Below are 27,805 nucleotides of genomic sequence, written 5' to 3' on the forward strand. Positions count from 1 at the left end.
GAGGTCAAGATCCCTCATGTCCACACCAGGCACAAGATACGGACGTTCTCAGCTGCTTCTGGAACTCAGCGTGAGCCACGGCGCCCACTCCTCGCTCTCATAAAACAAAGAGCACATGGTGAAAAGTCACAATAAATACCTGTTCCCAGTGCGTTCCAGGCGGGGGTCTTGACACATATCCAGCTCCGGAGTAGAGTCTATGATGTCCTGAACATCAGACCACTCATCGCTGCTGCCCATTCCTAGGTAAGACAATACATATGATCTTTAGGATCAGGACTTTTGCAGGATGCTGTTTCTTGAAGGAACTTTTGTAGCTCTGGATATTGACGTTTCAAAACTTTATGGTGTCATGTTCAAAGTGCTAAAACAGGAATAGAAAGTGGTGGATCATCTAGAGTCACAAGTGCAGGAGGGCGGGGAAGGTGCCCTCACAATTGCAGAGGGGGCAGACCATAAGCATCCCCTTCCTCCCACCATACAGGAGTGTCTCCAAGGTCACTGGCCTGAACCCCCACTACAATGCGATAACCAGAAATACTTCACCCATTAAAATAAATCCCAAATAAACTTTTTATCCACCAGTAAACATTCAATCCCCATGCAGCTTTAGCTGAGATCAGAGGCAACTTAGTGATTTTCTGTACAGCTCCGCAGAGCTGGCTGTCACTATCAACTGGCAGTATTTAGTTTTAATAGAAATAATTTCTCAATACAAATTCTCAAGTCTGCAGCTGGTTTAGAAACCCATTACAGTGAAATTTCACTTAAAACCTGACAAACGAAACCTACATACAGCTTGAAGCCAGTATTTAAAGAATAAGGAACTCTCTCCTCTTGTCAAGTCACATTTATTGGATACAGAACTGTCCCCAAGCTCCGACTTGTACCTATTCTGAACAAGCAATATGAACAGTGTGTGTTGGCACAGGAAAGTCTCCAAGGATCTAAAGATCTAATCTGTAAACTGCTTCAGTTCCTCAGCGATGGCAGATGTGAGATTTTTGACCTTTCCAAATGGCCTCAAGAGCCAAAGACACAAGGCCCATGACACCTAGAGTGTTGATTCCATTCTTTAAGGCTGGCACTGGGCACCTGTTGGCAACAAATGCCACATTTGCGGGCAAAGCGTGATGTGCACCCTGTTCCAAAGCAGGCATCCATACATCACTGGTTCTCAAGCTCACAGAAGAGCTTCCTTTCGTTTTATTCAAGCTTTCCTGCAGATCTCTCTGGAGTATCTTTTGTTGGTACTGCAGCCCAAAGGCAACATCAACACACATTTGATTAACAGATGCATAAAGCAGAATCATAAAGTCAGGCAGGGACACCTCCCACTGGATCAGGGGCTCCAAGCCCCATCCAATCTGGCCTTGAACACCTCCAGGGACGGGGCAGCCACAGCTTCCCTGGGAAACCTGTTCCAGGGCCTCACCCCTCTCATTGTGAAGAAATTCCTCCTTATGTCCAGCCTATACCTGCCTATCACAGCTTCATCAGTGGTGAGAACTTTACCAGACTGCTGTGAACCTCTTAAATACGACAGATAGTGGCTTTGTACAAGTCCAAGTAGATGATGTTGGTTATTCTGCCTTATCCACCAATGCCGTGGTGGAAAAAAATTAAAGTATCTCTGATTAAAATTCAAGTACCTGTGTTCCTCCTCAGCATGGAGATCTGATTTGGCATTTCATGTGAGAAACGGCTGAAAGGCTGAACAGGTAGAGTAAGAGAAAAGATCCAACTCTCGGCCTTGAGTAGACTCCACAGAGGGATCTTTTCACCAAAAAAAAAGCAGCCTTCACATGCCTAATGGCTTCAGAGCTGCACACACACAGCAAACTGAGGACAAGCTGAGGGAGTTGGGATTGTTCAGCCTGAAGAAAAGAAGGCTCTGAGGAGACCTTACAGTGACCTTCCAGTACCTGAAGGGGCTACAAGAAGGCTGGGGAGGGGCTGTTCACATAGCTTGTGGTGATAGGAGGAGGGGCAATGGGGATAAACTGGAGAGGAGCAGAGTTAGACTAGACATAAGGAGGAATTTCTTCACGATAAGAGTGATGTTGGCTCACGGACTTCATTTGTTAGGAACCAGCCGTGAACATTAGCAGAAGAATTTCCTCTGTATTACTCAGTAAAAAAAAAGATGATTATCTGGTTAGATGCCAACCTTGGAGATCTACGCTCCCCCCTTGCTCCTGCATAGATCTGCCTTATGACCTCCAGCTAGTTTTACAGTCCTGTTGTATCTAAGTTCATGACCCGTAAACCAGAACACTGCTCGTTTCTGAAGGCTGCTGCAAGTCTGAATCCAATGCATCCTGAGAGCTGTTCAGACGCTACATCGGCACAGCTATATTAGAAGAGACAGGAAAGGGTTCTTACCATGTTATTACACCTTTTTCTTTATTTAAACAAGCTTAGGTGATGGCTTTCCTGGCAAGAACTCATGAATTCAAATTACTACAGGACTCCAGCAAGTGAAGATCAAATAACTGGAATCACCAGAGATTTGAGGAGCTTCTTAGATGAGAGATTGACTGAAAGAAAATGGCTCATTTAGCTGAGAAAACCAGTTGGCTAGAACTGCTATTTTTAAACCCATCAGGGTGTGCGGTAAACACACAGAAGGGAAGATAATTGTTTAACTTAACCAACAGATTTGGTGTATGAACAACCAGATCAAAAATACTTTTACACATAAATCCAGAGAGAAAGCTAAATGGAAGCTTTTAACTATCATATTGATGGGATCCCAAAACGGCTTTCCAACAGCTCGGTCAGACTAAGATGGGACTTGACTGTGCGTGAAAGAGGTTCCATGACACGGGTGAACGCAGCTGCAAGGGATTGACCTCAATAACCTATTCTTGTCGTGTGTATTTGTGAAACCATTCCTGTTACTGACAGTTTAAACACCCACTCCCCACCACTGCCATCAGCCCGGGCTCGCTCACAGATCTGCTGAAGTAAGGCCACCTCAGATTCTATCCTGATGCAGCCAATCACCCCTCAGCCTCCCAGTCCTGTGACAGAGGGACACAAACACTGGCAAGTCAATTACTTCAATGCCCAAATACCCAAGCTCCAGCTTCCATACCGATGCTGACATTCCTCATCTCCTGCGTGACCTGGACTTCCATGTTCCGGCTGTTGCGTTTTTCTCGTGTCCTCTTATTGCTCTTGGTCGTGCCGTTGTATTCGCTCATGGGCTGGATGCTCTCATTCAGAGGTGTGACGGCGGCAGAGGGCACAGACGACGTGGGAGTGTTGGATTTGGTGCCGGTGGTGCTCGGCGTGGCAGCTGCTGAGGACTGCCCAGACTCAGACATTTCATCCTGAGGGCACTGTGACAGTTCCAGAGTGGGGGAGGGACAAAAAGGGAAAAGCACAGCTATACATTTCAATTAATCTCCCATTTGTTGGCGTATGGCTGCCTTAAAGCATTATGGAGAATGAGCCTCACTCACTGCACATCCAGCACTTGCTGGTGACATCAGGCACTGCAACCACAACCAAGCAGTGAGTTCTCGTGCTGAACTCAGCAAGCAAATCCCACCTGGGAAAGGATGGACATCCTTCCTCCTTTCCCACTAAACACTGTTCTTCACATGTGTGGCACCTCTCCATCCCGCAGCCCAGGAAAGGCAGCCTCAGCACAAGTGAAAAGCACCCACAGCTCACACCGACCACGGTGGAACCAGAAGGGCCTTGGCATTTGCGGTAAGTCAGGCCAGCGGTTCCCAAGAGCAGAAGGCAACACAGATATTGCTTGGGAAGGACCTGAAGTGGCTTCTTAGAGGTCTTGGGCGATGTCATTGCTGTAAGCCATCAACACAACCTCAATGGGAGAACAGCAAAGTGGGTTTGACACTGAAGTGCAGAGGCAAAGCAGACACCAGGCTGGGATGGTCTGACTTTGCTGGCACAGGAGACCTGCGTCCCTGTACCACCTTCTGCAGAAGTAAGCCAGGCATGGGTCCAGCTTGACAACACAGTACAAAGGGAGGTGGGGTCCCCGCTTCCAAACGACAGAACGACAAGACTCAAGAATCAAAAACTCAGAAGCTGACAAAGTAACAAAGGAGATGGATTCCAGTGTGAAACGCACACAAATGGTTCTCAGTTTTTACAGACATGACAGCCCCATTTCTTGTAATTCCACCTCCGGAGAAACACAGGAGGCTTTCAAGGCTCTGTCGGGATTTTATTCTGCAACCCTTGTTTATCAACTAAACCCGTGCTGCTTCACAAGTCAGCCAATTAAGAACCCGACCAGTGCTGTGATCAGTCCCAGACCCACCAGAGATCTCCCCAGGGCAGCTCACTCTAACGACTGCCTGTGGGGTGGTGACAAATTGATGTGAAGAGGTACATGTGATAATGAGATGGAATTGGGTGCAGCGACATTCAGCATCTGCACATCCAGACCCAGCTTTAACCTTTACTCCTTGCCTCTCCCCTCCGGTGCAAGGACTCCAAAGATCCCGATTCTGCTCAGAGGCCGCTCAGAGCCTTCCAACCTTGGAGCTGTGATGCTGTTTCACTTCACTGGTTTGGAAGCCTCATTCTCTTATACTAATAATAACTTTGTAACGTGACAAAAAAATTCAAAATGAGATGAGAGAGAAGACTGAAAAAAATGGTGACTTAACCCTTTGCAGCCATTTTTCTTTTAAATCTGTAATCTTATTAAGATCTTCCTTTAATTAGACTGGCCTCTACATGCTTATTTGAAAACACCCTGCAGGACGTTGCACTGGGGAAGTGAAAGGTTTTACACTGCATCTTTGCATTTGTATTATCAATTAAGATTTTTAGAACCTGCATTACCATTACATACGATCCCCATTTGGAATATCGTTTCTGCACCATCAGTCCAGACAGCACCTGCTTTCCACACCTGGACATTCACATCATCTGCCTGCACATTTGCTGATTTTAGCATCAAGGCTGAGATGGGGACTTTTCACTTAGGCTGCATGTGCAAACCACACCTCACACCTCTACGTTGTGTTCCTACTTTGCTAATATTTGAAGAAAAAGTCAAACCAGGTTTTTGAGAAGCAATAAGATCCACAAAGCCTTGTGTTACTTCAGCTGCACTTTGCCTGGTGGGATTCCTGATGTACAAAGGGACAGAGAGCATCAAGTGTAGAATGCAACCATAAAACCTCTCTTGCCAAACAAAACTTCTGTTAGATGAAATGGTTCGGAGATGTTCTTGTACCCACTGCGTAATCAAAGTCCATGAGTGTCTCAGCACTGTTAGAGACACCCAGGGAAGCCCGTTCATTCCTTGTTCTTAGGAACCAGGTATCATTCAGAAACCCCGTATCATCGGTGTCTGCAGGGCGATATCTGCATCAGAGACACCCTGCAACTTCTTGTTCATCAACGTCATCTGCCCCTCACTCAGAACACGCCAGCGAGTGATTACCCTGGTCATTCACTTCACTGTAGTTATACATCTGAGTTTTATAATTACCTAGAAAATGTATTTTCTCAACCTACCAGCCTGCATTTTCTCCCAAACACAAATACTACTGCGGCCTGCCTTTTCACAGGCCAGATACTCTAACAATCTTCACTGGTGTCTTCCTTCTATTGTCCCGAGTGCTTCGCTAATGCTAAGTATTCCACTGTGCGTCTCTCCTCTACAGCACAGGAGGCATCGTCCGTACCCCAGAGCTCACCCAAAGTGTCCTCTCCACACCCACCACTTACCTACAGCCATACCTGTCAACCTCCTAAACATCAAATGTGTAGCAGTGACCTCCAAAATGCATTGCAAAGGCCCAACATTCATAGCAGTCATATGTCCCCATGAGAAGCCACAACTGTATGGTTATAACACTGAAAGCATAGTACATAAAAACAAAAACGTTAAGGACTTTCATCTCCAAAACAGCATATAAAATAAATGTACAACTGAAGGCAAAAATAAAATAACATGATGGCAGCAACTAAAACAGAAGTAATAATGAGTCTACATGGACACTTGAACTGTAATCGTCATATGGCCCCATGGAGAAGGGAAACGAGTCAGAAAAGTCAGGATATAGATACTGGGAGGGAGAGTCATGGGCGTGCACTTAAATGTCAGTGAAATATCAGAGCTGCTAGAGAAAAAGCAAGGAGTGTGTGAGCAGTGCTGTAGAGAGTCATGCAACCCATGTAAGAAAAAGCATTCCAGTCAGAGGGTGTGCCAGAAGCTTGCAGGAGGAAAATCTCCGTTCCAAACTGCACATCTAGTCAGTCAGTCATATCCTTTACTTATCCATAGATTTGCTCTGTTCCCTTAGGAAATCCTCCACAACATGCTACCCCATCCAAGGCTTCCACAGCCCAAGCTCTCTCACTCCACCCTCCTGGCCAGCCTCCCACACCCCACTGCTGAGTTTCCCTAATGAGCACCTGCACAAACGCCAGCACTACCCATCGGATACATCTCCTTCTGCACAAAGCCTACTTGGAACCAAGAATGGGAGTCTCTGCACCACCAAATCACTAAGAGACCCAGCCAGTAACCCTCCATCACCTCAACTGGGACATCAAAGCTTCCCAGGGGTTCCTGCTGCATTCTCCTGCACTGCACACACTGGGTCAGCAATGAGATCCACTCAACTTCTTTTAGAACCTCTGCAATGGTACCACTTAAAGAATTACACCTTAGCATGTCTATGGATGATGGATCTAATGTCCTCCCAGCTCTTCTCTAACAACTGCCCCCCGCCACACACACCTGATCGCTGAAGAGCCCAGGGGCACGTTCACACCACAATGTGCAGAACCCAAGGAAGAAACTGGTTCCAGAAACAGAAGCGGGGTGGTCTCTGTGCATTTTGCTTGCTGCCTGTGCCCTCGCAGCAGTGTTGTGCTGGCACCGCACCAGTCCGAAGAAACACAGTTATGCCTTATCCTTATTTCCACTATCACAGATGGTTTGGGCTGGAAAGGACCTTGAAGCCCATCCAGTTCCAACCCCTTTAACACCCCAAACTACGTCATTGCTATCCCCTGTTTCCAGGCAAAGCTCTCCAGAAATTCCTGCAGGACCCAACTGGCATCCTGCAGTTGCTCTGTTTCCCAAACTTCTGTGGGTTGGGTTCCAAGGACAGTCTCCACCCTCCCCAAAGATCTTGCTTTTGGACTTCCAAGGTGGTGGCAGGGGGCTAGTGAGGTACTGAGGTTTGTGTTGGGCTATGCCTGGCTACTTTACAAAGGTGCTATTAGAAAAGGGAAGCTGCTGCTTTGTTTTCTGTGTAAATATTGGATTTGTCTCATTTTCAGATTTCTCTGTATTTCTTGTGTTATGCCTCAAGGAAGCCCCTCCTGCAGGGTCCCCCAGCCAAAGTACCATTAATGCAATTTAGAGACATACAGAACAGGTACAAAAAAAACCTGAGGGGTTTCTTGGGTTAGTTTTTTACTCCCTCTTCTTTGCCTTTACTGCCTCACAGGATAAAATTATTTACGGCTTCTCAAAAAGAGACCAGTCTTTAGATGTGACACATAAAGCACCTGATGTTCTACAAATTCCAGGCAGAGAGAAAGTCCATTTCGTCAGTTACTTTTAAAGGAACCCAGAAGCTCTGTGAGATACTGGTGGACATTCTGTAAGCCATTCTGGGTAGATGCAGCACTGGCATTTGTGGAACATCATTGAAAGAGGAATTCAGTGGGATCCCAAACACAAAGACTTTGAGGAGTCTGCAGGTACAGCTCATGGGGAACGTGGGTTTCCACGTGTAGTCTAAACTAAAAAATTGCAGTGAGTCATCAGCTAAGAGCACAATACCTCAGTCTTTGAGCTCAGGCCAGTCTCCAGAGGATAGAGCCCCACAAGCAAGAGGCAGGACCATGCAGCTGCATCAGCGCAGTTGTGGGGTGGTGAGTGTTTTGGCAAGCCCCGGTGCAGAAGGCAGCGCATCGAAGGTGTCAAGCGTATTGAAAGTAGATAATACAAGTTTACAGCAATGACAAGATATACGAGGAACTGAAGACCTTAGAGCACGGTGCAAGACTTGGGCATCCAGAGAGCATCAGGAGCCCTTTGTACTGAAGACAGGAAGGCCAGGACAGATCAGTCAAAAAGGACAAACCCTAGAGACCAAGCACAACCCAATGCCTGGTCCCAGCTGAGGTGCAAAAGCATTGCTCTTACAGAGCAGCAGAGAGGGTCCAGGTTCCACCACTGCCTCTCCCAAATAAGCTACAAAAAAAAAGGGAAGGATTTATCTTCCCTAAATCTCTATCTGCATCCCCACACATTCCTCTCGGCTTGGGGCCAGTCAAGTAAAGGAGATGCTCACTGAGACACGAAGCACGAGGAGCTGTGTCAAACCCCTCCCGCACCTTATGCCAGATCTGCCAAAGAACATCCCCCAGCACATGGAACAAACACACAGCAGGGAGAGGCTGCAAAGGGTTATGGACACAGATTGGTCTCCGTCTTAATGAAAACATGGGATGCTATCGACAGCGGGAGACTGGGAAACCCTTGCTCCGTATGGTCTATTAAACCTTGTAGCTGGAGTTGGACTGCAGCTGGCCGAGGTCACTCAGGTGCCAGTGGTCCAGTGCTGGGATGATCTTGGCCCCTATCTGTCCACATACCATGCCATCCGCGAGGGGGAAGACATTCAGAGAATTAGGACGCTCCTTCCTGCTAAAGAGAGAAACAGAGAGAGAGAGGGGAAACCAATCTGTTAGCTGTTTACAAGGTTCTTACAGAAAAGCAGCAGCAAACTACCTTATGTGAACTATTAGCCACTAGAAACTGAATTGCACTTCTTCCCCTTACGTAGCAGCTGTATGAACTCCCAGCTCCCATGTTTCCACAGTGCTGTCCATCCAGACCATGGTGTCTGCTGCTAGAGCTGGATCCCCTCCGGGAAGACTCTGAGAGGGAGGGGGGTAAGTGACCACAGCGGGTGGGACTGACTTCTCCCTCAGTACCAAACATTTAGGGGACACGCAGAAGTGCAGGGACCCACCAGCCAATTTAACCCGGGGCATCTTCGGAGACACAGAGGTACCGGGGGAAAACAAGCCACAGCAAACAACTTCCACAGCAAAAAAGAAGCTCCCATAAATCCTAGAGATGTCATCACAGTCAGGAAAGAGGCTTCTCATAGAATCATTGAATGGTTTGGGTTGGAAGGGACCTTAAAGATGATCTTGTTCCAAGTCTCCTGTTTTCTTTTAAGCAAGAGTAATCAACATGGCACTTCTGTACTGTCCACCCCAAAACTGGTTAGCTCCGCTAGCAGAAATCAGAGGGGCTTGGATCACTTCTAATATTAATTAAGAAAAATAATAATAATTATACTCTCTGATCCTCTCTCCATACCCATATTACTATGCACTCAAAATTCAGAAATTAAACAAAGGTATAAACGACTGCATCATCCATGTTGCCAGACATCTGTAGCGAGGTTTTCTTCATGCTCTTCCTTCTGGCAACTGCAGGTGAGCAGCTAGCTGCGGGTTTGATCCTGGACCTAAAAGCTGGCCCAGGTTTTGAGACCAAAAAAATCTAGGACCCAGCCCCTCGTGTACCATTCTTTAATGACCATCAGCACTGGGCTGACGATCAAGCAGGGCAACCACCACAACCACCTCTGTCACGGGAGAAACGCCTGCAGTCGGACCTACGGGACACATGTACACACATAACATGGAAGATGGTGCAGGAACCAGCTCATTTCTGAAGGAAGGAGGTGGAGTGTCGAGCAGAGGAGACAATCTTTGTGGAGAAAACCACAATGCCCAATGCCAACACAGCACTCCGCATCACTGGGTCAGCATTACACACGCTGAGGAACAGTTCCTTGCCATGACCTATCCAAGATAGGTACAAGGGAGTTTCCAGCGTGGTCCAGCAAGGAGATTTGGGATGCACTTTCCCTAAGATCCTGTCCTGAAGATCCTAAAGACTGATACATGAAAGTTTCATAGACAAACTCTCTTATAAGGATTTTAGAGGAGCACAGATCACTGACACACCCTGGCGAACCTCACTTTCTTTTACAGTGAAGGTGCAATGATCTTCCAACAGATTCAAAATTGGATTCATGTATGATAGGGATTACTGGTTTCCTCGTAGCTTTTCCACTCAAAAGGTATCTTGGTGCTTGTTCCTTTTAAATACCAGCAATCACTAAAGGTTTATAGAAAACACTACAGCGCTGTTTGCCTAAACCCCGACTGGTGAGAGGCCGTTTATACCCACTCTTACTGGGCCATGATGCCAAAGTACATTTACCTCTTTCCGCCTCCCTGCATTTACCTTTCCTTATCCTACTGCTATCATTCCAAGACCCTGGAAGTTTCACACAGCTGTGTTTTAAGTTTCTCTATAACATACTAGGGCAATTTTCTCCCTCCTATGAAATCTTCACCTCTGGCACTGTACTCATCTAAAAGCCATAAAACATTATGTACAAGAGATTACAAAGAGATTCAAAACCATGCAAGGAGATCCAACACCCCACTGACTGTACAGGGAACATATGAACCTCACGGCCCTCACTAAATGGAGAAAAGAAGTACAAAGTCTCGGTAGCATCAGAAGCTGTAGGATGTTCAGGAAAGGACTTCAACATGGAGCTGAAGCACCTCCCATATGAGGACAGGCTGAGAGACTTGGGATTGTTCAGCCTGGAGAAGGGAAGGCTGCGGGGAGACCTGAGAGTGACCTTCCAGTATCTGAATGGGCTACAAGAAAGCTGGGGAGGGGCTGTTTACAAAGGCTTGTGGTGATAGGACAAGGGGGAATGGTTTTAAACAAGAAAGGGGCAGATTTAGGCTAGACATAGAGAGGAATTTTTTCATTATGAGAGTACGGAGGCCCTGGCACAGGTTGCCCAGAGCAGTGGTGCCTGCCCCATCCCTGGAGGGGTTCAAAGCCAGGTTGGATGGGATTTGGAGCCCCTGATCCAGTGGGAGGTGTCCCTGCCCAAGGCAGGGGGTGGAACTGGATGGACTTTGGGGTCCCTTCCAACCCAAACTATTCTATGATTCTATGAGCACTGGGAAATGTCCATGCTGAGTTTATCTGGAAACACCTTCCAGCCTCTTCTGAACCTCCCAGGGATGGGGAAAAATGAAACACTACGGATGAGCCAACTTTAGCTCTGCAGTCCTGGGCTGGCTACAAGTCTTCAAAGACCCTTGGAGTATCTTCAGGGCTGGTCTGTATTCCAAGGGCTGGGGTAACCTCCATATAACAAATTCTTTCAAGCACACGGTGTTTCTCTACACTTGGACAGTTCCATCTTGTGTTAGTTATGAGGTGAACAGCAAACTCCTCAAACTCTGCAGTAGCCAACACCTGGGATACTGATGCTCTACAAGTAATATCCTAAAGCTTATAAAACATAACAAAACTCTGATTTTGTTTGCCAGCATTTAAAGATGAGAACTGTTCTCTTTGCAGGCTCCAGGTGCAGGACTCGCTGCCCCACCTGAAGTCAGAAGTTCCTTTGGAGAGCTAGCAATGCGTTTGCTGCCCCACTCGTGGGTAAATAAAGTAAAACAAGGGAGATAATATGACTTTTAGGAATGCTCTGTGATTGGAAGTGTAAATGTCCAGTCACAGAGGACTGATTCTGGTTTGGGACTGAACTTCTGCATCTTCTGCCTTTGTGCACACAAGCTTCTTCCCAATACATTATCCCAGCAGCATGGGGGCTCACCCAAAGGACCAAGTCCAGTAGATAAAGAAGGCAAACATGTCCCCATGCAGTACGTTCCCAGCATGACACTGTCACCACTCAACAGCAATCTCCACAATGAGCATTAATGAAGTTAAGATGCAGCAATAGGATTTACCTTTTCCTCCACGACTGGCGATGACTGCAGTGACAAACAGAACAGCCAAAACAGAGCAGCAACCGCACAAAAAGCGAGACAAAAGAACAACCATTAGTGAGCAAAGGTCATGCAGACGTGCAATTCTACAACAGACAGAGGGTATTGCATGCACCACAACCCACACCACGTGGAAGTGCGTCCCGTGCCCACCACCCTCTTGGATGGCAGCAGATAACCCTCCCAACCACTCCTGCACACACTCTCCCTAGGGACAGGCAAACACACTTGGGGTACTTACGGTCTTAGGCAAATACGCACCCCTGACACAGCCTAACGCACCCCAGCACATCCATAGATGACAATAAATAAACGCACTCCAATTTGTGCGACAGGCCATGAGGAATCACGCTCCCTGTCCCCCCAGTGCAAGTCAGTTCACTACTATACAAAAGTGCTGGTGTTCACGCCCATCCAGCTGTGCAGTGCCCCAAACCCTCACATCTGTCCCACGTCCCTGTGCACAAGCACATACACACAGCTGCACACACCCCAACAGTGCAAAGCTGGAGATGAAGGAAGATCTCCCATTTCCCACTGGTAGTTCCTACAAACTGGGATCGTGGCCCCAGCAGGGGCTTTCACAGTGTTTTCAGTCTCCTTTTTTTTCCTTCTCCTTCTCCTTCTCCTTCTCCTTCTCCTTCTCCTTCTCCTTCTCCTTCTCCTTCTCCTTCTCCTTCTCCTTCTCCTTCTCCTTCTCCTTCTCCTTCTCCTTCTCCTTCTCCTCCTCCCCAAGAACAGAGACAATTTCACAGACAGCATTTCCCTCTCCTTCTCCCCCAGGAGAAGAGCAATATGTCCCATTTCAAAGGGTAACAGACTGACTTCTCTAATACGAAGAGGCAAACAAGGATGGAAATTTTCACCCTTCATCCCCAAGGACGGCAACCTGGCAGCTACAACCAGTAGCACTTTTCACTACACATCTCTTTCAATGAATGATTACATGAAGTAATTATTAATTTTAGCATATTTGAAAGTTAGGGAAGGAAAACCTCGTTAAAATCAATTTCTGCGATATAGTCCAACCCAGGTCTGGCAGGTAGGTAGTTCTAAAGGTAGTTTTAAAGGTAGTTCTCCCTTTAAAAGAGAGGCCCTAGGCAGCCTTTTGCCTACAATACTTTCATAATTTACTATGTCAGTGTTTCCACAGATATATCCTTATGTACAGAGCATAAGTGGGCAGGGAAACACACCTAACAGAGTTTCCCATTCCAGCTGCAGCATCAGGATCCTGGGAGCTCACTGGGGACATCCAGACCGTGAAGCGGAGAGGACAAGGAAGAAAAACAGCCTGACATGGGATATTTTATGAGGAGGAGAACACCTATAAACAACTGGTTCTTTTAACACTATGTCTGCTCTTGCTCCCCGCACTCCTCCTGTCTCTGTTGCCCAGGAACATCTCACAATTTTTTGTTTCCCCAAGAGTTTTTTATGCACTTTTAGGCACACACCAAGCGCTGTATTGTATCATTATCCTTATTCTCCTAAACGATTCTCTGTTGTGAGACTGATTAATGGTTTTGCAGAAAATAGAGCGCAGAGAGAACTCACTACACGCTGCCACTCCACAACTACAACGGCCTTTAGTTCCGCTTCTCTGCAAGGAACACTGTGAGATCCTCTGTTCTGAACTACGACACTGTCAGAAGAGGAAGGGTAAACAGCCCCCCTTCATTCAAGTATAATCACTTTGCCTTCTTTTACACAAGGCTTTGGTAGCCTTATAAATGAGTATAAAAATCTTACTATAGAATCATAGAATGGTTTGGGTTGGAAGGGACTTCCAAGCCCAAGCAGTCCTACCCCTGCCAGGGGCAGGGATACCTCCCACTGGATCAGGTTGCTCCAAATCCCATCCAACCTGGCCTTGAACCCCTCCAGGGATGGGGCAGCCACCACTGCTCTGGGCAGCCTGGGCCAGGGCCTCCCCACCCTCACAGCAAAACATTTCTTCCGAACATTTCTCCATCTCTCTTCTTTCAGCTTAAAACCATTCCCCCTCATCCTCTCTCTGCAATCCCTGACAAAAAGCCTCTTCCCAGCTTTCCTGGGGCCCCTTTCAGGTACTGGAAAGCTGCTGTAAGGTGCCCTTAGATATCTGGTTTAACCTTTAGGTTGCCTTGTGTGAGGTCAGGAGTTGGACTCAATAATCCTCAGGGGTCCTTTCCAGCTCAGGACATTGTATGACTCTAATGATGCAGGGAACCCAGCAGGAGACCCAGGCCAGTTACTAAAGTTTCTGAAGATTCATGTCTTTTCCTACTCCCATTCTGTCCTTCAAGTCTCTTTCATTGACAAGGTGGAGTTGGGTCTCTTCTCTCAGAGGGGATTTCCATGTCCTGTACCAAGCCCTGCAATTTCCTTTCTATTACATTACCCCAAAACCAGTTAACAGTTTGGTATCTAATTTTTACAGGCCTAAAGTTACTAAAATATCCTCACTTACTCTTCCTTTTTTAATATAATTCTTTATTCTTAATTCCAAATCATTTTTCTCTTCCTTGCATCTCCAAATTTTGCCCAATGCTGGCTTTTTGTGCTTCCTCATCCCTACCAGAAGATACTTCAAAAGCCTTCATGGTTTTATATTTATCTGTTATCCCAATAGTTCCCTCATTGTTTTTTTTCCCACACTGCCCTTTGCGTCTGACATCCTTCCCCACATCTTTCCTTAGCATAATGCTTCCAAAAGATTTGGGATTTGAGTGAAGTTCAGTGATATCAACCAGCTGAAATTCACAGTTATAAACCACGATCAGTCAGATATATTTTGTAAGAGAGGAGGATGAACCTCACAGTCACTCTTTTCCCAGTATTCCTGTGCAGCTGGCACTGTCTTTGTCCATTTTTCAGACCAAAAGCTCACAAAGCTGGTGGTCAATATGTGTGCAAAACCTTTTAACATTCCTCAAGGTCAGGAGAAATCCAAAAGTTCAAAAAAGACAGGCAAGGGCAACAAAAAGATATTATTTCAGCAGTAAATTAACTTTGTTTACATCATTCCCTTGGAAAATGGTTTGGTTTAAAACTTCTGTGTCACTACAGAGGTAACTGCCTCATTAGCAGTTAATTAATGTAGACAGTGATCTGCTAGGCATAAAAATTGCCACAGAAAACATCTTTTTTATGGCTGAGTGACTTAACAGATTACACCTAATCTGCATGGATCATGTGTCCAGTGATCTATTACCAGTATTTATGGAACATCACATCTACTCCTCACCCGTGGGCAACGTTTGTGGTTTACAGCATCATCAAAGAGAAAGGGTTCCTTCACAGAGCAGTTAAAAGCAGATACATCCGTACTGAAATCAATATAACTGCAACTTTTCTGCTTTAAAGTTGTGCTAAGACTACAAAAGCCTCATTCTCCTTATACTGAACTTCTGTCCTACCGCTGCCATCTTTAAGCAAAGGCTGGTTCTCACTGGTCTGTTGCTCTGAAAATGGGGCAAGGAGGGAGAAAAATCCATTTCTTGGGCACAAATTATGTCTATTGTGTGACTGACTTAGAGAAAGCTTCCCTTGAAGAAACAGGATGGGGGGAAAATGTTATAAGGGATAATACATTTAATTGCTTCAGTTTTGCTGGCTGTCAGACACACAGAGACACACCCACACGCAGATACTTTATTTGATGCCTCCATTCATTTTATAGATAAACCTGTTACACGCTACCTTCGAATACAAATGCATTTTCCCAGAGGCCCCGTCAACAGCAGCGTGACAATGCTGAAGCTTTGGAACAGACCACACAGCTCCTCCTTGCCAAGCCTTAGCAAATAAACCCACAACCCATTACAAAAAAGGCTTCAGCTACAACCCTTGCCCCCAAGGACAGATTCTGCTCCTGGTTTCTCTCTCTCCAACATGTGCACTCGGTTTGTAAGTTCCCAGGCAGCACACATTCCACAGAGAGGTTTTGATCCTACCTTCTCCCCGGCAGGCTCCCCTCAGTTTGATTATTGCCCCCAACTTGCTGCATCTTGGACCGCTCAATGTGTTCCACATAGGTCTGGATCATCTGCGAGGACAGAAAAACCCATGAGCAAAACAGAGAAGAAAAGACTAATTTTCTGCTTTTGTTTGATCTTCTCCAGCACATATTTCCAATCTTTTTTCTTTTTTTGCACTTCTCCTTGTCTTTGCTTGACTCCTAAGCTGACGATGTAAGCAAATGGACTAATCTGACAGAAAACCTGACAGCAAAGAGTGTCAGAAATTACTTAAGCTTGATCTCATAACAGAAAAGCCATGAAAGAGCACAACCAAAACTCATGTAAGAGTCTCCTGGAGGCTTGTTGGCAGTGGGAGATGAGGCAGTGGGGGTTCTGTTAAAAGAATCACAGAACAGTTGGGGTTGGAAGGAACCTCCTTGTGTCCATCCAATGTTCCCGGTCAAACAGGGCCACCTGGAGTAGGTTGCCCAGGACCAGGTGGCTTTGGAACTCCAAGGATGGAGGCTCCACCACATCTCTGGGCAACCTGGGCAGCATCCTCACAGTTAAGAAGTTTTTACTCATGTTCAGAAGGAGACTTCTGCGTTCCAGTTTGTGCCAGACGCCTCCAGTCTTGTCACTGGGCATCACTGAGAAGAGCGTGACTCCGTAAGTCTTTACACCCTCCAAATATTTCTGATGTTCCCAAAGTTCAGAAGCTCTAATCCTCACTAGTGCTGTAAAGCTGAATTCTTTCACATGACTTCACTTACAGACAAAGAGTTTATTATTTCAGAAACAATGAGATGACATCCTACCTCTGTGTGACGCTGATGAAGAGCATTATACTCCTTCTTCATTTCTGATTCACGTTCCTCCAGTCGTGAAACTACCAAGAGAAGATTCCAACCATCAGCAAACAGACACCAGGCTCTCAAAAGAAACTAGAAGTCTCAAAGCCTATTTTGTCAAGAAATAAATTTATATCTACTGAACAAAACAAACAGAAACAGAATAATGCACACTGTGGGCTCTGCTCTTCCTTACAAATGCAGTTCACGGGTACGTGCAGACTCCCAAAATGAGCAGAGCAAACAGTGCCACAAGACCCCAAAAGCAGAGATCTTGAGCAGCAGTCTGGTGCTCTGCAAGTCCTCATTCAACAACAATTCTCCTGTGGGATGGGCTATTGGAGGAGCAAGAGTATTGGACAAAACACCACTGAATTCCATGGGGAGCCTGAGCCGACAAAACACGGCTGCATGTTAAGGAAATGTTTGTAGAAACAAACAAATGTGATAGAATGGAATGGGAGGTTCTATTTAAGGACAAGGAGAAATGGAAACTTGGTTATGAAGCTTCTCCCATGCCCTACATCTTGCATCCAGAGAGACTGAGCAAGCCCCACAAAAAAGAAAGAAGCAACGTAGGCCCTCCTAAATTAGTGCAGATACATCCCACACTTTAGAAGGGTCAGCATTTTAAATCAAATTAAGGGATTCCCAGACATTTCAGGCTTTGCACAAATTACATTAAAACAAACAAAAAGTATGAACAATATTGACAAAGCAGCAGTACAAGCATGTGGAAGGCAAACTGCACGATCATATCTGGTGCAGAGCTTTGCTTACTCTGATCTGCATAGTTTTTGGTCTTCAGCTCCAGCTGTCGAGTCTGAAATTCAAGGTGTTCCACTTGGATTTGTAGTTCTTTCTTCTCCTGCTCCAGTGCATCTTCAAACTCTATAAATTTCTAAACAAGGAAGAAGCAGAGGAGGAGGCACAGATGAAGATACATGTGAAATGCGTTTGAACAATGTGGCTTCTCCTCTCCTCATAAAAAATGAAAAATTGAGAGACTATAAATTACAAAAGAGGAAATAAGAATTTTTAAGCACTATAATTAGTACAATAGCATCTAATCAAGCTGAAGAGACTATTTTATATGAGAAAGTACATCTTTGATGTACAATTAATATATAAACTGTGGTCCAACATGAGCATTCGAGGGCTGAAGCACCTCCTGTACGAGGACAAGCTGAGAGAGTTGGGATTGTTCAGCCTGGAGAAGAGAAGGCTCCTGGGAGACCTTGCAGCAGCCTCCAGCACACCAGCTTCAAATCTTTGAGCATGCTTAAGCGAGCCTGGTTCTCGAGATTTTCTCTGCATTAAACACTAGCATGTACCCATGTGCAACAACAACCCATAATCCATACTTCTGGATTCATAAGCTGAGCTGGTTCCAGTCATGCCCCTGACACGAATGTATGGAAAAAGCCATAAGACTCCAAAACCCGTTGCTCCATTAAGCACACACCTCCTCTCTACAGCAAACCAAGCCTAAGGCACAGCACACTGTGCTTGCAGTGGCGAGGAGAGCAAAGCTACCTCACCAGCTTCCAAACAAGTCCTATCCTGGCCTTACCAACACAAAAATTCTAGTCTCCTCACATCACTCCTGAACAGCCCCATCCAAGGAAGCTGAAGCAACAGAGCCATCTGCCACAACCACTCCAGTAACAAAAACACAAGCCCATGAGCAGAGCAGCAAAAGCACAACTGGGTCCAGGAGCAGCCCTGGATTCAGAGCTGCAAAGGAAGAGAGCGAGCAGGAGATAAAGCCAAGAGGGCTTTAATCTCCCTTTGGGATGTTGATAGAGCAAGAGGAGCCTACAGGAGGCATTTTGGGGCTATGAGAAGCTTAGAAGAGTGCTCTGCTCTGCTCCTGGTGCTGCCTCTCCTCCTCGCCCTCTGGTTGCAAACACTCCTTAGGTCGAGCTGTGATCCAGCAGCATGTGCACACCAGCTGGCTGAAATCTCTGTTTCCAAAAGTACGGGTACTGCGGAAGAAAAGCCTTCTCCAGCTCTCCTTTGCACAGAGAAAGCATCGCTCTCTGCAAACCACATCACTCAGGAGGGTACAGCCACTCTCTTTTAAGACAGGAAAGCCTCAGTGCACTCCGAGACTGCTGAAAATCACTTTGGGGCAAGATTCCCATGGAAATGAAGGCACTGAAATGCACAATAAGATTATTTTGTTAAATTCTGCACATGAAACAACACGCGTCAGCCTGCTCTCCCAGGATGAGCTGTGTGCACATCCTTCGTTACGTCTCCCGCAATCATTAGCGGTGACACGGAGCCATCGCGATGGCTGGGAACTCAGATCAGACGACTGACGGGTTACGTGCCTTGTGATCCTCGCAGACTTTTACAACTGCCTAGTAAATTCAGCTGAGCAAAGAGCCCCTTTTCATTCCTCCACATCTGTATTTATAGAAACAATCAAAAGCATTTCAGCCACGTCTCATTGTCCTGCACTCTGTGTTCTGCAGTGCTTTTAACCTTTAACTGAGCTTTTCACTTGCCCAAATTCACTGCAATAAGGGTTTTTCCCCCCCTTTATGGTTGTTTTCCAGCAGTATTTTCTAGAAATACCAGAAATGTCAATACCATTCTTCTACAGAAGCATCATCTCAGAGGCTAAACATTTATTTTTTAATGAAACCTTAAGACTGTACAAAGTTTGTGATTTCTAAGTCAGCTTTTTTATCAGAGATGTCAATTAAACATTGAAATCACTTTGTCGCTCACAAATATCCACCAATGTTTTATGGTTTTTGAGAAATCAATAAAGCAATCAGCTTGAAACATTTTCCAGAGTGACAATATAATTTCAGAGTGAATAAAAAGGCGGGGGGAAAGTCCTAACCAACACAGCTACATTGAGCAACAGAGCAAGAGAAGCAGCACTTCAACTCGCTCCATGTGGAGTTGGGGTTGTTCAGCCTGGAGAAGAGAAGGCTCTGAGGAGAACTTAGAGCAGCTTCCAGTGCTGAAAGGAGCTCCAGGAAAGCTGGGGAGGGGCTCTTGATCAGGGAGGGCAGGGACAGCATGAGGGGGAGCCCTTTCCAGCTGAAAGAGGGGAGATGGAGATGAGATCTTGGGAAGAAATGCTTTGCTGTGAGGGTGGGGAGGCCCTGGCCCAGGTTGCCCAGAGCAGTGGTGGCTGCCCCATCCCTGGAGGTGTTCCAGGCCAGGCTGGATGGGGCTTGGAGCCCCTGATCCAGTGGGAGGTGTCCCTGCCCATGGCAGGGGGTGGGACTGGATGGGCTTTGAGGTCCCTTCCAACCCAAACCATTTCATGATTCTATTTGAAGAACTGATCAAAGCTACAACACTCCCCCCCAAAAAAGCTATTTTCCTGGTCTAATCTGCATTCCCTTGCACAGTTCTGCTGGAACCACTCTATGCTAAATCTCTGTTAATTACAGCCAAGGGTTGTATCCTCATCACACTGCATTGACTCAGCTTTCACCACCCTCTTGGCATGAGACGCCCTCTGGCTCCTGGTTCTCCACCCAAGATCCTGCCACTCAGGCCAGGCAGGAACGAGGCTTTTAGCAGCAATAAAAATGAATGGACTTGAATGACAACATTCACAGATTTCTCAACGGTAAATTAAGAGGCAAAAGAAGGTACAAGCCCAATTTTTTTCCCACTATGTAGGTCATCTTTAATAGGATCCCTGGATTTGCTACTGCTGTTTGGTTTAATTCAGAGCAAACTGATTGAAAGATTAAGTCTTCTACAAATATGGCCCAGTCTTCTTACTCACTCCTATCTATTTTGCAGCCTCAAAGTAATCAAAGAGACAGAAAACTGGAAATCGATTAACCATTTGGAGAAAAGAGAGAGATGGAGACAATGAGATGAAATATTAATGTTACCCTAAGTATTCTGAGGGAAGAACAGCATTTCAGGTGAAACTGCAGTCCATCCCGTCCTGTCTGCTGGAGAGATCGACCAGCGGCATTTGTGGGGGGGACCCCACTGCCTGGGGGTGCAGCACCTTCCAGCTGCTCCTGCCTCAGAAGCCGTCTCACCTGCGGTTTTCCCTGTGCATGAGAAGGTCTGAGAGCAGGAAAAGTCCCAGATCCAGAGAGGATGGAACAGTCCCACCAGCAGAATGAAGAAGAGAGGCTTCCCTGCCAGCGCTGTCCCCGAGGAAAGCGTGACTGAGCTCAGCCCTCGCCCCCACGGCCGCTCACCGCTACGTATGAGCAAGCTCTCAGCAGGGTATTTGGGCAGGCTTTGTTTTTTCTCCACTAAGCCAGCAGCAGACATTTCACAGAGCATCCAGGGAAGAGCCTTGCTCACCACTAAGAGCAGCAGAGCTTGAAACGCTCCAGAATAAAGCACATCCACAACGACACGGTGCCAGGAGTTTGGGGAACACAGGCCCTTCAGGCCCCCTTGTACCGCTTTCGTGAAGAGAGACAGAGAGAGCAGAGGCAGATGCTGCACCACGGTCACAGACTCATAAAATCATAGAATCACCAGGCTGGAAAAGACCCACCACATCATCAAGTCCAACCATTCCCATCAATCACTAAGCCATGTCCCTCAGCACCTCGTCCACCCGTCCCTTAAACACCTCACCACTCAATCCCCTCCCTGGGCAGCCTCTGCCAGCGCCCAATGACCCTTTCTGTGAAAATCTTTTTCCTAATGTCCAGCCTGAACCTCCATAGTGGAGCTTGAGGCCATTCCCTCTCGCCCTGTCCCCTGTCATCTGGGAGAAGAGGTCCTGGGGCTCGTGGCTCGTGGTGTGTGGCTGCAGCTGGCCGAGCCCCGTGGTGCTGCCTGGGCTGGTTGGGGTCTCTCTCTCGCCCTCCTGGAACCAGCCCAAGCACCCAGCACACCCCCTGCCCTCTGTACCAACCCTCGCCTGCCCACACCACTATGGACTCGGGCAGAAGAAACAGAGAACACAACATATTTGTGTTAAATTCTCATTACCCAGACTCGCAGAGGCAGTCGGGCTTTAAAACCAACCACATCATTGCCCGAATGCAGCTCAGTAAATAAACATTTATAGACATTTCACATAGAAGCCTGGCCAGACTGAAGCTATGGGAACATTCTCAGTCTCAAACAGGACTAAGATTTCACCCAACCTTTTAAACCTAAAACCAGAGGGGACGCTAACCTGAAAGTCACCTTCCCATCTGAACATTTTCTACCTGTAATAGTTACAAAAAGCACCAGAACAGTGACAATAGAAAGCACGAATCCTTCTGGTTTGCTCCCGTTTCCTACTGGTTTCATCTAAGCTTGTGCAGAGCCAATTCATCCCAAACGCTGCAGTTTGACGCACAAAAGACGAAGCCCAACATCTCTGTGGGTGCTGATGAAAATCAGTAAACATTCCTACGGGAAAAGAATATGTCACATGAATCAAATACACACTTCTGGTCTCGGAAATAGTACAAATTACAATGACTTATTAACAGCGGCTACTGCAGATTCTACTCTTGCTTCATAATAAATTTGAATATTTAACAAGATAAGAGTGGGCCAAAAAAAACCCTCTTTAAAGCCATCTTAAATGAACTGAGATACAGTGTTTACACAGAACTCTGCCAGGAGTGAAAATGGCCAGGGTACCGAGTTTAAAAACTGAAATGCAAATTTGCTGACTGCATTCTTTCACTTTAGTGCTGCCAAGAGGCAAAAAAACCATACAGGGCTGGTGAATAATCACAGGCTTAACTTGCTGCTAGGAGCTGCCCTTGATTTCAAGGGGTTTCTCACTGCAGAGCCAGGCGCTACAGCCGATTTTCTCTGATGGTTTCACTGCACAGAGCTCAGTTCAGACCCACACCTCAGTGATTTCCCAGCTCCATCTTTATGGAGATGCAGTAAAGACATTTCAAAGACAGAAATAAAATGGAGCAGATAATTCCAGCAGTGGTTAAGGAAAAATATTCTTCTTGGCTTTTTTTCAACCCCACTAAGACAAAGTAGCCTGGAAGAAGAAAGAGCCCATGCTCCCAGTAATTCTCAATAGACTGACCACAGCAGTTGGTATTTCTACTATTTTTTATCATTTTAACTGCTTTTTTCCAGAGTCCCTATGCCTGATTTCAAAGAATAGTTCCTGATTATGAACAGTTACAGTTAAACAGTTCATTGGTGATCTAAGAAAACCAGAGGATGCAACTGCCATATAGAGAATCAGTCACAGGGATTCTTTCCTGCCAGTCACTATCCCCATATTTCAAGCAGCATAACCCCTCTGTAAGAACACAGGATTACAACAAACAAAAACGGCTCACAGAGGGCAAACCCTGAGCATAAAATCATCTTAAGGTGAAAGAAGAAGTGTTCCTCTAAAAGGCAGTGAAGAACGCTCGGCCTGCCGTGCTACTGCCTTTTGCAAAGGAAGAAAACGACTAAAAATAGCAGCACGTAATCAGAAATCATCACATCATAAGAGGGATAAATCAAGCAGAGAGCCAGCCACGCACATATATGCAGCAATCTTATTAGGTGGCCTCAATCCGTGGAGGCTGGCAACGAGCGCAGGGGTCCCGCACTCAGCGGCGGCTGCACCTCAGCTCCAGCCCTCGTCCCTTCAGTGCTGGTTGATGAGAAGCTCAACATGTGCCGGCAACATGTGCTCGAAGCCCAGAAACCAACTGTGTCCTGGGCTGCATCCAAAGCAGCGTGGCCAGCAGGGCAAGGGAAGAGGTTCTACCCCTCTGCTCCACTCTGATGAGAACTCACCTAAAGCCCTGTGTCCAGTTCTAGAATTCTCAATGTAAGAAGGAGATGGAGCTGTTGGAACGGGTCCAGAGGAGGCTACAAGCATGATCCAAGGGCTGGAGAACCTATCGTACGAGGGCAGGCTGAGAGAGTTGGGGTTGCTCAGCCTGGAGAAGAGAAGGCTCCGAGGAGACCTTAAAGCAACCTTCCACCACCTGAAGGGGCTACAAGAAAGCTGAGGAGGGGCTGTTTATAAAGGATAGGATGAAGGGAAGCGGCTATAAAATAGAGAGGGGCAGAGTTAGACTGGACATAAAGAGGAACTTCTTCACAATGACAGCGGGGAGGCCCTGGAGCCGGTTGCCCAGGGAAGCTGTGGCTGTCCCATCCCTGGAGGTGTTCAAGGCCACGTTGGATGGGGCTTTGAGCAACCTGATCCAGTGGGAGGTGTCCCTGCCCATGGCAGGGGTTTGGAACTAGATGATCTTTAAGGTCCCTTCCAAGCTAAACTATTCTATGAGTCTATTCTTATTCATCTTACCTCTCAAGGGAGGATCAACCCGAGCACCAGATGCGGCTAAGTTACTCAAGGAAGAGAGGGATGAGGGAATCTGTAAAACAGCGCTTGGTTGGCCAGGTGACACAGGCACCTCCACTCTAGCAGGACGCGTAGCACACACCAGCTCACCCACCTGCTTGGGCAAAAGAAGTGCTGGGCTGCAGCACCAAGCAAAATGAGACCAAGATAGGACAGGACATAGCAAAGAGAAATATTCAAAAGAGTGAAAAGTTCCTAATCATAAAGGACAATGCTGTCCCGAGAACAAACCAGTGAAGGTGGGCCTTGAACTCCACTGCAATTCAGAAGAAGGTAAGAGCAGAGGGAGGAAATTTAACTAATGGATTTAAGACAAAGCTTGATATATTTATGAAACAGGTTCTACAACTCAATTGCCTGCAATACCAAGGGACTGGACATGCTGACTCAGGAAGCCCTTCCAATGTCATCGTCCTAAAACTTTAATTAAGAGCGAGTGTCTTTCTAAGAATACTAGAGGCAAAACAGCTACAGATTTGGTGCAAAAATTGCCATGTGGCAAGAAGTCCCTAGGGATCAAGTCTGGAGTAATCCAAACCATGACAGTCCCCATCACTAGAACTATACACCCTATGGCTACACACTTATTTAATACTAATATTACCTTATACATGTGTGTGTATAAACATATAATAATAGAGCATTCCGTATTAAAACAACAGGTGGAGTGGATCATAGAATTGTAAAATGGTTTGGGTTTGAAAAGACCTCAAAGCCCATTCAGTTCCACCCCCTGCCATGGGCAGGGACACCTCCCACTGCATCAGGGCTCACAAAGCTCCATCCAACCTGGCCTTGAACACCTCCAGGGATGGGGCAGCCACCACTGCTCTGCACAACCTGGGCCAGGGCCTCCCCACCCTCACAGCAAAATGTTTCTCCCCAAGATCTAACCTCAACCTCCCCTCTTTCAGCCTAAAACTGTTCCTCTCATCCTTTCCCTGCCCTCCCTGATCCAGAATCCCTCCCCAGATTTCCTGGAGCCCCTTTCAGCACTGGAAGCTGCTCTAAGGTCTCCCCACAGCCTTCTCTTCTCCAGGCTGAACAACCCAAATTCTCTCAGCCTGGCCTCGTATAGGAGGTGCTCCAGCCCTCGGATCATCTCTGTGGCCTCCTCTGAACTTGCTCCAACAGCTCCATGTCCTTCCTGTGCTGAGGATTCCAGAACTGGACACAGGGCTCCAGGTGGGGTCTCACCAGAGCGGAGCAGAGGGGCAGAATCCCCTCCCTCGCCCTGCTGGTCCCACCACTCTGATCTACCTCCTAAAACCTCAATGCCAAGTTCTGCCTAGCACGTCCCAACAACATCCTGGGAAACTCCACCAGCAGAGCCATGAGCAGAAAGGGTCCACAAAGCAGTCGGCTTTGTTTCACCAGGAGCTGACAAAAAGGCTTCTCAGCAAATCCTGCTTGGAGATTACAATTTGACTTAAGGGGTAACCCTACTGAGGGCAAACCTGGCCTTCACCTCAGATCATCATCATCAACTGACATCTAGAATATCATCTGGAACTGCTCTTTAAATACAGCAACAACTCGTAGTGCTCACTCAGACTGATTTCACTTTAAAGGTAACTTCTAATAATGTGCACTGATTTATATGTATGAATAAGTTCCATAAGCTTGAGCGACGCAATTCACATGAAGTGTCTGTGTTTAGATAGATGTAGATATAGATGTAGATCTAGATATAGACCTATAGATCTAGATATATAGATCTAGATCTAGAGTTTCTACCTCCAAGATCAGTGAGAATAAAGTAAGGTGGCAAGCACTGATGGGCATCACATTTGGAAAGCCTGACTCCTCACAAAGCAAATACATCTCATAGGGTCAGTTCTATTGCCTGTCACAAATCGATTTTGCTGGCTTTTTTTCAAATTAACAAAGCTTGTAAACTGAACAATCTCCCAATTCATTTCCTCAATCAGTGTGGTGTGGACTTCATACCATTGATTAGAAAATTCAGGATAACTAATCAAGCGTTTTTAGCAAGCAGTTTCCCAACAACTGTTGGTCCTATAACAACATCTCTAATGTGCTTAAAAAAAAAAAGGACAGGAACCGACCTGGGACTGCAGCAAACCCTCCTTCCACCAGCACAGGCGGCTCCAGCCCTCACATGCGAGTAGAGAAAAGGCATCACTGAATTATTTCCCAGCAAATGCCCCTACTTCACCTTCAGAGGAAGGAAATCATCATCTCTACCGCTGTAATTCGCATTAACATCGATCCTAGGCCTGCATCAGCAGACAAGCGACGGGATGCAAGATCTGTGGTTGACAATTGTATTGAGGTTTATTGCTACAGTTGTTTGTAAGGAAAGGCAGCTCCGACTCTGAAGACTAACCTTGACACGCAGATCGCAGGGCAAAGCAGCGATCAGGCTGTCACTGCTGGTGGGGAAGGCCAGCAGGTTTATTTTACCATTCAAGAGGGAAAGGAGAAAATCAGAATCCCTACAACTAACGCTGTTCTCTTCCAGATGAATTGAAAACACAGGGCTCTCCAGAAACATTTTCTGGTGTTGCTTCCTTGGTAAATAGATGGAGTTAATCTCATTGCCTTCAGTTGTTGAGTTTTAATCACCATCTGCAATATTGTGATCAACATCAAGTGATGTTCAACTGATCATAGAATAGTTCGAGTTGGAAGGGAACTTAAAGCCCATCCAGTTCCACCCCTGCCATGGGCAGGGACACCTCCCACTGGATCAGGGGCTCCAAGGCCCATCCAACCTGGCCTTGAACTCCTCCAGGGATGGGGCAGCCATGGCTTCCCTGGGAAATCTGTTCCAGGGCCTCACCACTCTCATTGTGAAGAATTTCCTCCTTATGTTTAGTCTAATTCTGCCTCTCTCCAGTTTATCCCCATTGCCCCTCGTCCTATCACCACAAGCCTTTGTAAACAGTCCCTTCCCAGCTTTCTTGGAGCCCCTTCAGGAAGGTCACTATAAGGTGTCCCCAGAGCCTTCTCTTCTCCAGGCTGAACAACCCCAACTCCCTCAGCCTGTCCTCGTATGGGAGGTACTCCAGCCCTCGCATCATCCTTGTAGCCTCCTCTGGACCCTTCCAACAGCTCCATCTCCTTCTAATGTTGAGGATGCCAGAACTGGACATAATACTCCAGATGAGAAGTACCTGATACCTCTGACAAAACACATAGGAGAAAAAAGATTATTACTATCCCAACCATTTAGGGTTTGTCTCACTTAGAAGACATGGAATAACCTCCAGACACTCACGCTTGTGCTGCTTTTTTACTTCTGAATAACTACATGGATCTATTTTGGAACCTCAGAACAGGAAAGGAAGGAAAATATCAGAAATATGAAATACGGCCTATGGAATTTGCATGCTTAGGAGAAAAAAAATCATGAATATCAAAGTATTTGTCACAAAAATGAAGAATCCAAGTTATCTGGGATCAACAGCTTTTATAAAACAAGACAATCGCAAAACAGGACTCAAGGTAAGCTGGAGGAACCTTTGAATGACACAGATTCTCCTGCTCATTCTGCCGGCGCAACCTGTCAGAGCCTGTAGGCTCCAGGAACAGACAAAGAGGTGCCTGAAGAATAGAGACAGTTATTGTACACAGCCAGCTGGGCAGTACCTCTGCATTTCATGCTTGACAGTTACTCTCAACTGCACAGAGTGGAAAGGATCCTTATGATAAGCAAAGCCTTTCTTTATCTGCTTTCTGCTATTCCCAAATGCTTTCCTCCTTCGATCCTATGAGGTCACCATCAAGCAGCAGAAGCTCCCATTAATCAGCTATTTGCAAGGTCAGGTTTCAGGGTGGGGAAATCAAAAGTCCCTGCCCAGGCTGCGATT

At 46.5% G+C, this 27,805-nt stretch overlaps 1 protein-coding gene across 30 annotated transcripts in view; it reads right to left on the bottom strand.

The window, feature by feature from the left end:
• MAPK8IP3 (mitogen-activated protein kinase 8 interacting protein 3) overlaps positions 1-27,805 on the bottom strand; it is a 72,567-nt gene that overhangs the window by 38,638 nt on the left and 6,124 nt on the right. For 13 of the 30 annotated variants that reach the window (XM_069870062.1, XM_069870052.1, XM_069870045.1 and 10 more), the window contains exons 2-8: positions 17,453-17,573; positions 16,640-16,710; positions 15,816-15,907; positions 11,839-11,862; positions 8,527-8,671; positions 3,101-3,347; positions 140-242 (exon numbers count right to left, since the gene is read on the bottom strand). In XM_069870062.1, the coding sequence (XP_069726163.1) occupies positions 140-242; positions 3,101-3,347; positions 8,527-8,671; positions 11,839-11,862; positions 15,816-15,907; positions 16,640-16,710; positions 17,453-17,573 (803 nt within the window). Of the gene's footprint in view, positions 1-139; positions 243-3,100; positions 3,348-5,727; positions 6,251-8,526; positions 8,672-11,838; positions 11,863-15,815; positions 15,908-16,639; positions 16,711-17,452; positions 17,574-27,805 lie in introns of those variants that run through there. The other 17 variants (XM_069870074.1, XM_069870061.1, XM_069870059.1 and 14 more) reach the window with 8 other exon arrangements.

This window comes from Phaenicophaeus curvirostris, chromosome 16, assembly GCF_032191515.1.
Source record: "Phaenicophaeus curvirostris isolate KB17595 chromosome 16, BPBGC_Pcur_1.0, whole genome shotgun sequence".
Lineage (NCBI taxonomy): Eukaryota > Metazoa > Chordata > Aves > Cuculiformes > Cuculidae > Phaenicophaeus > Phaenicophaeus curvirostris.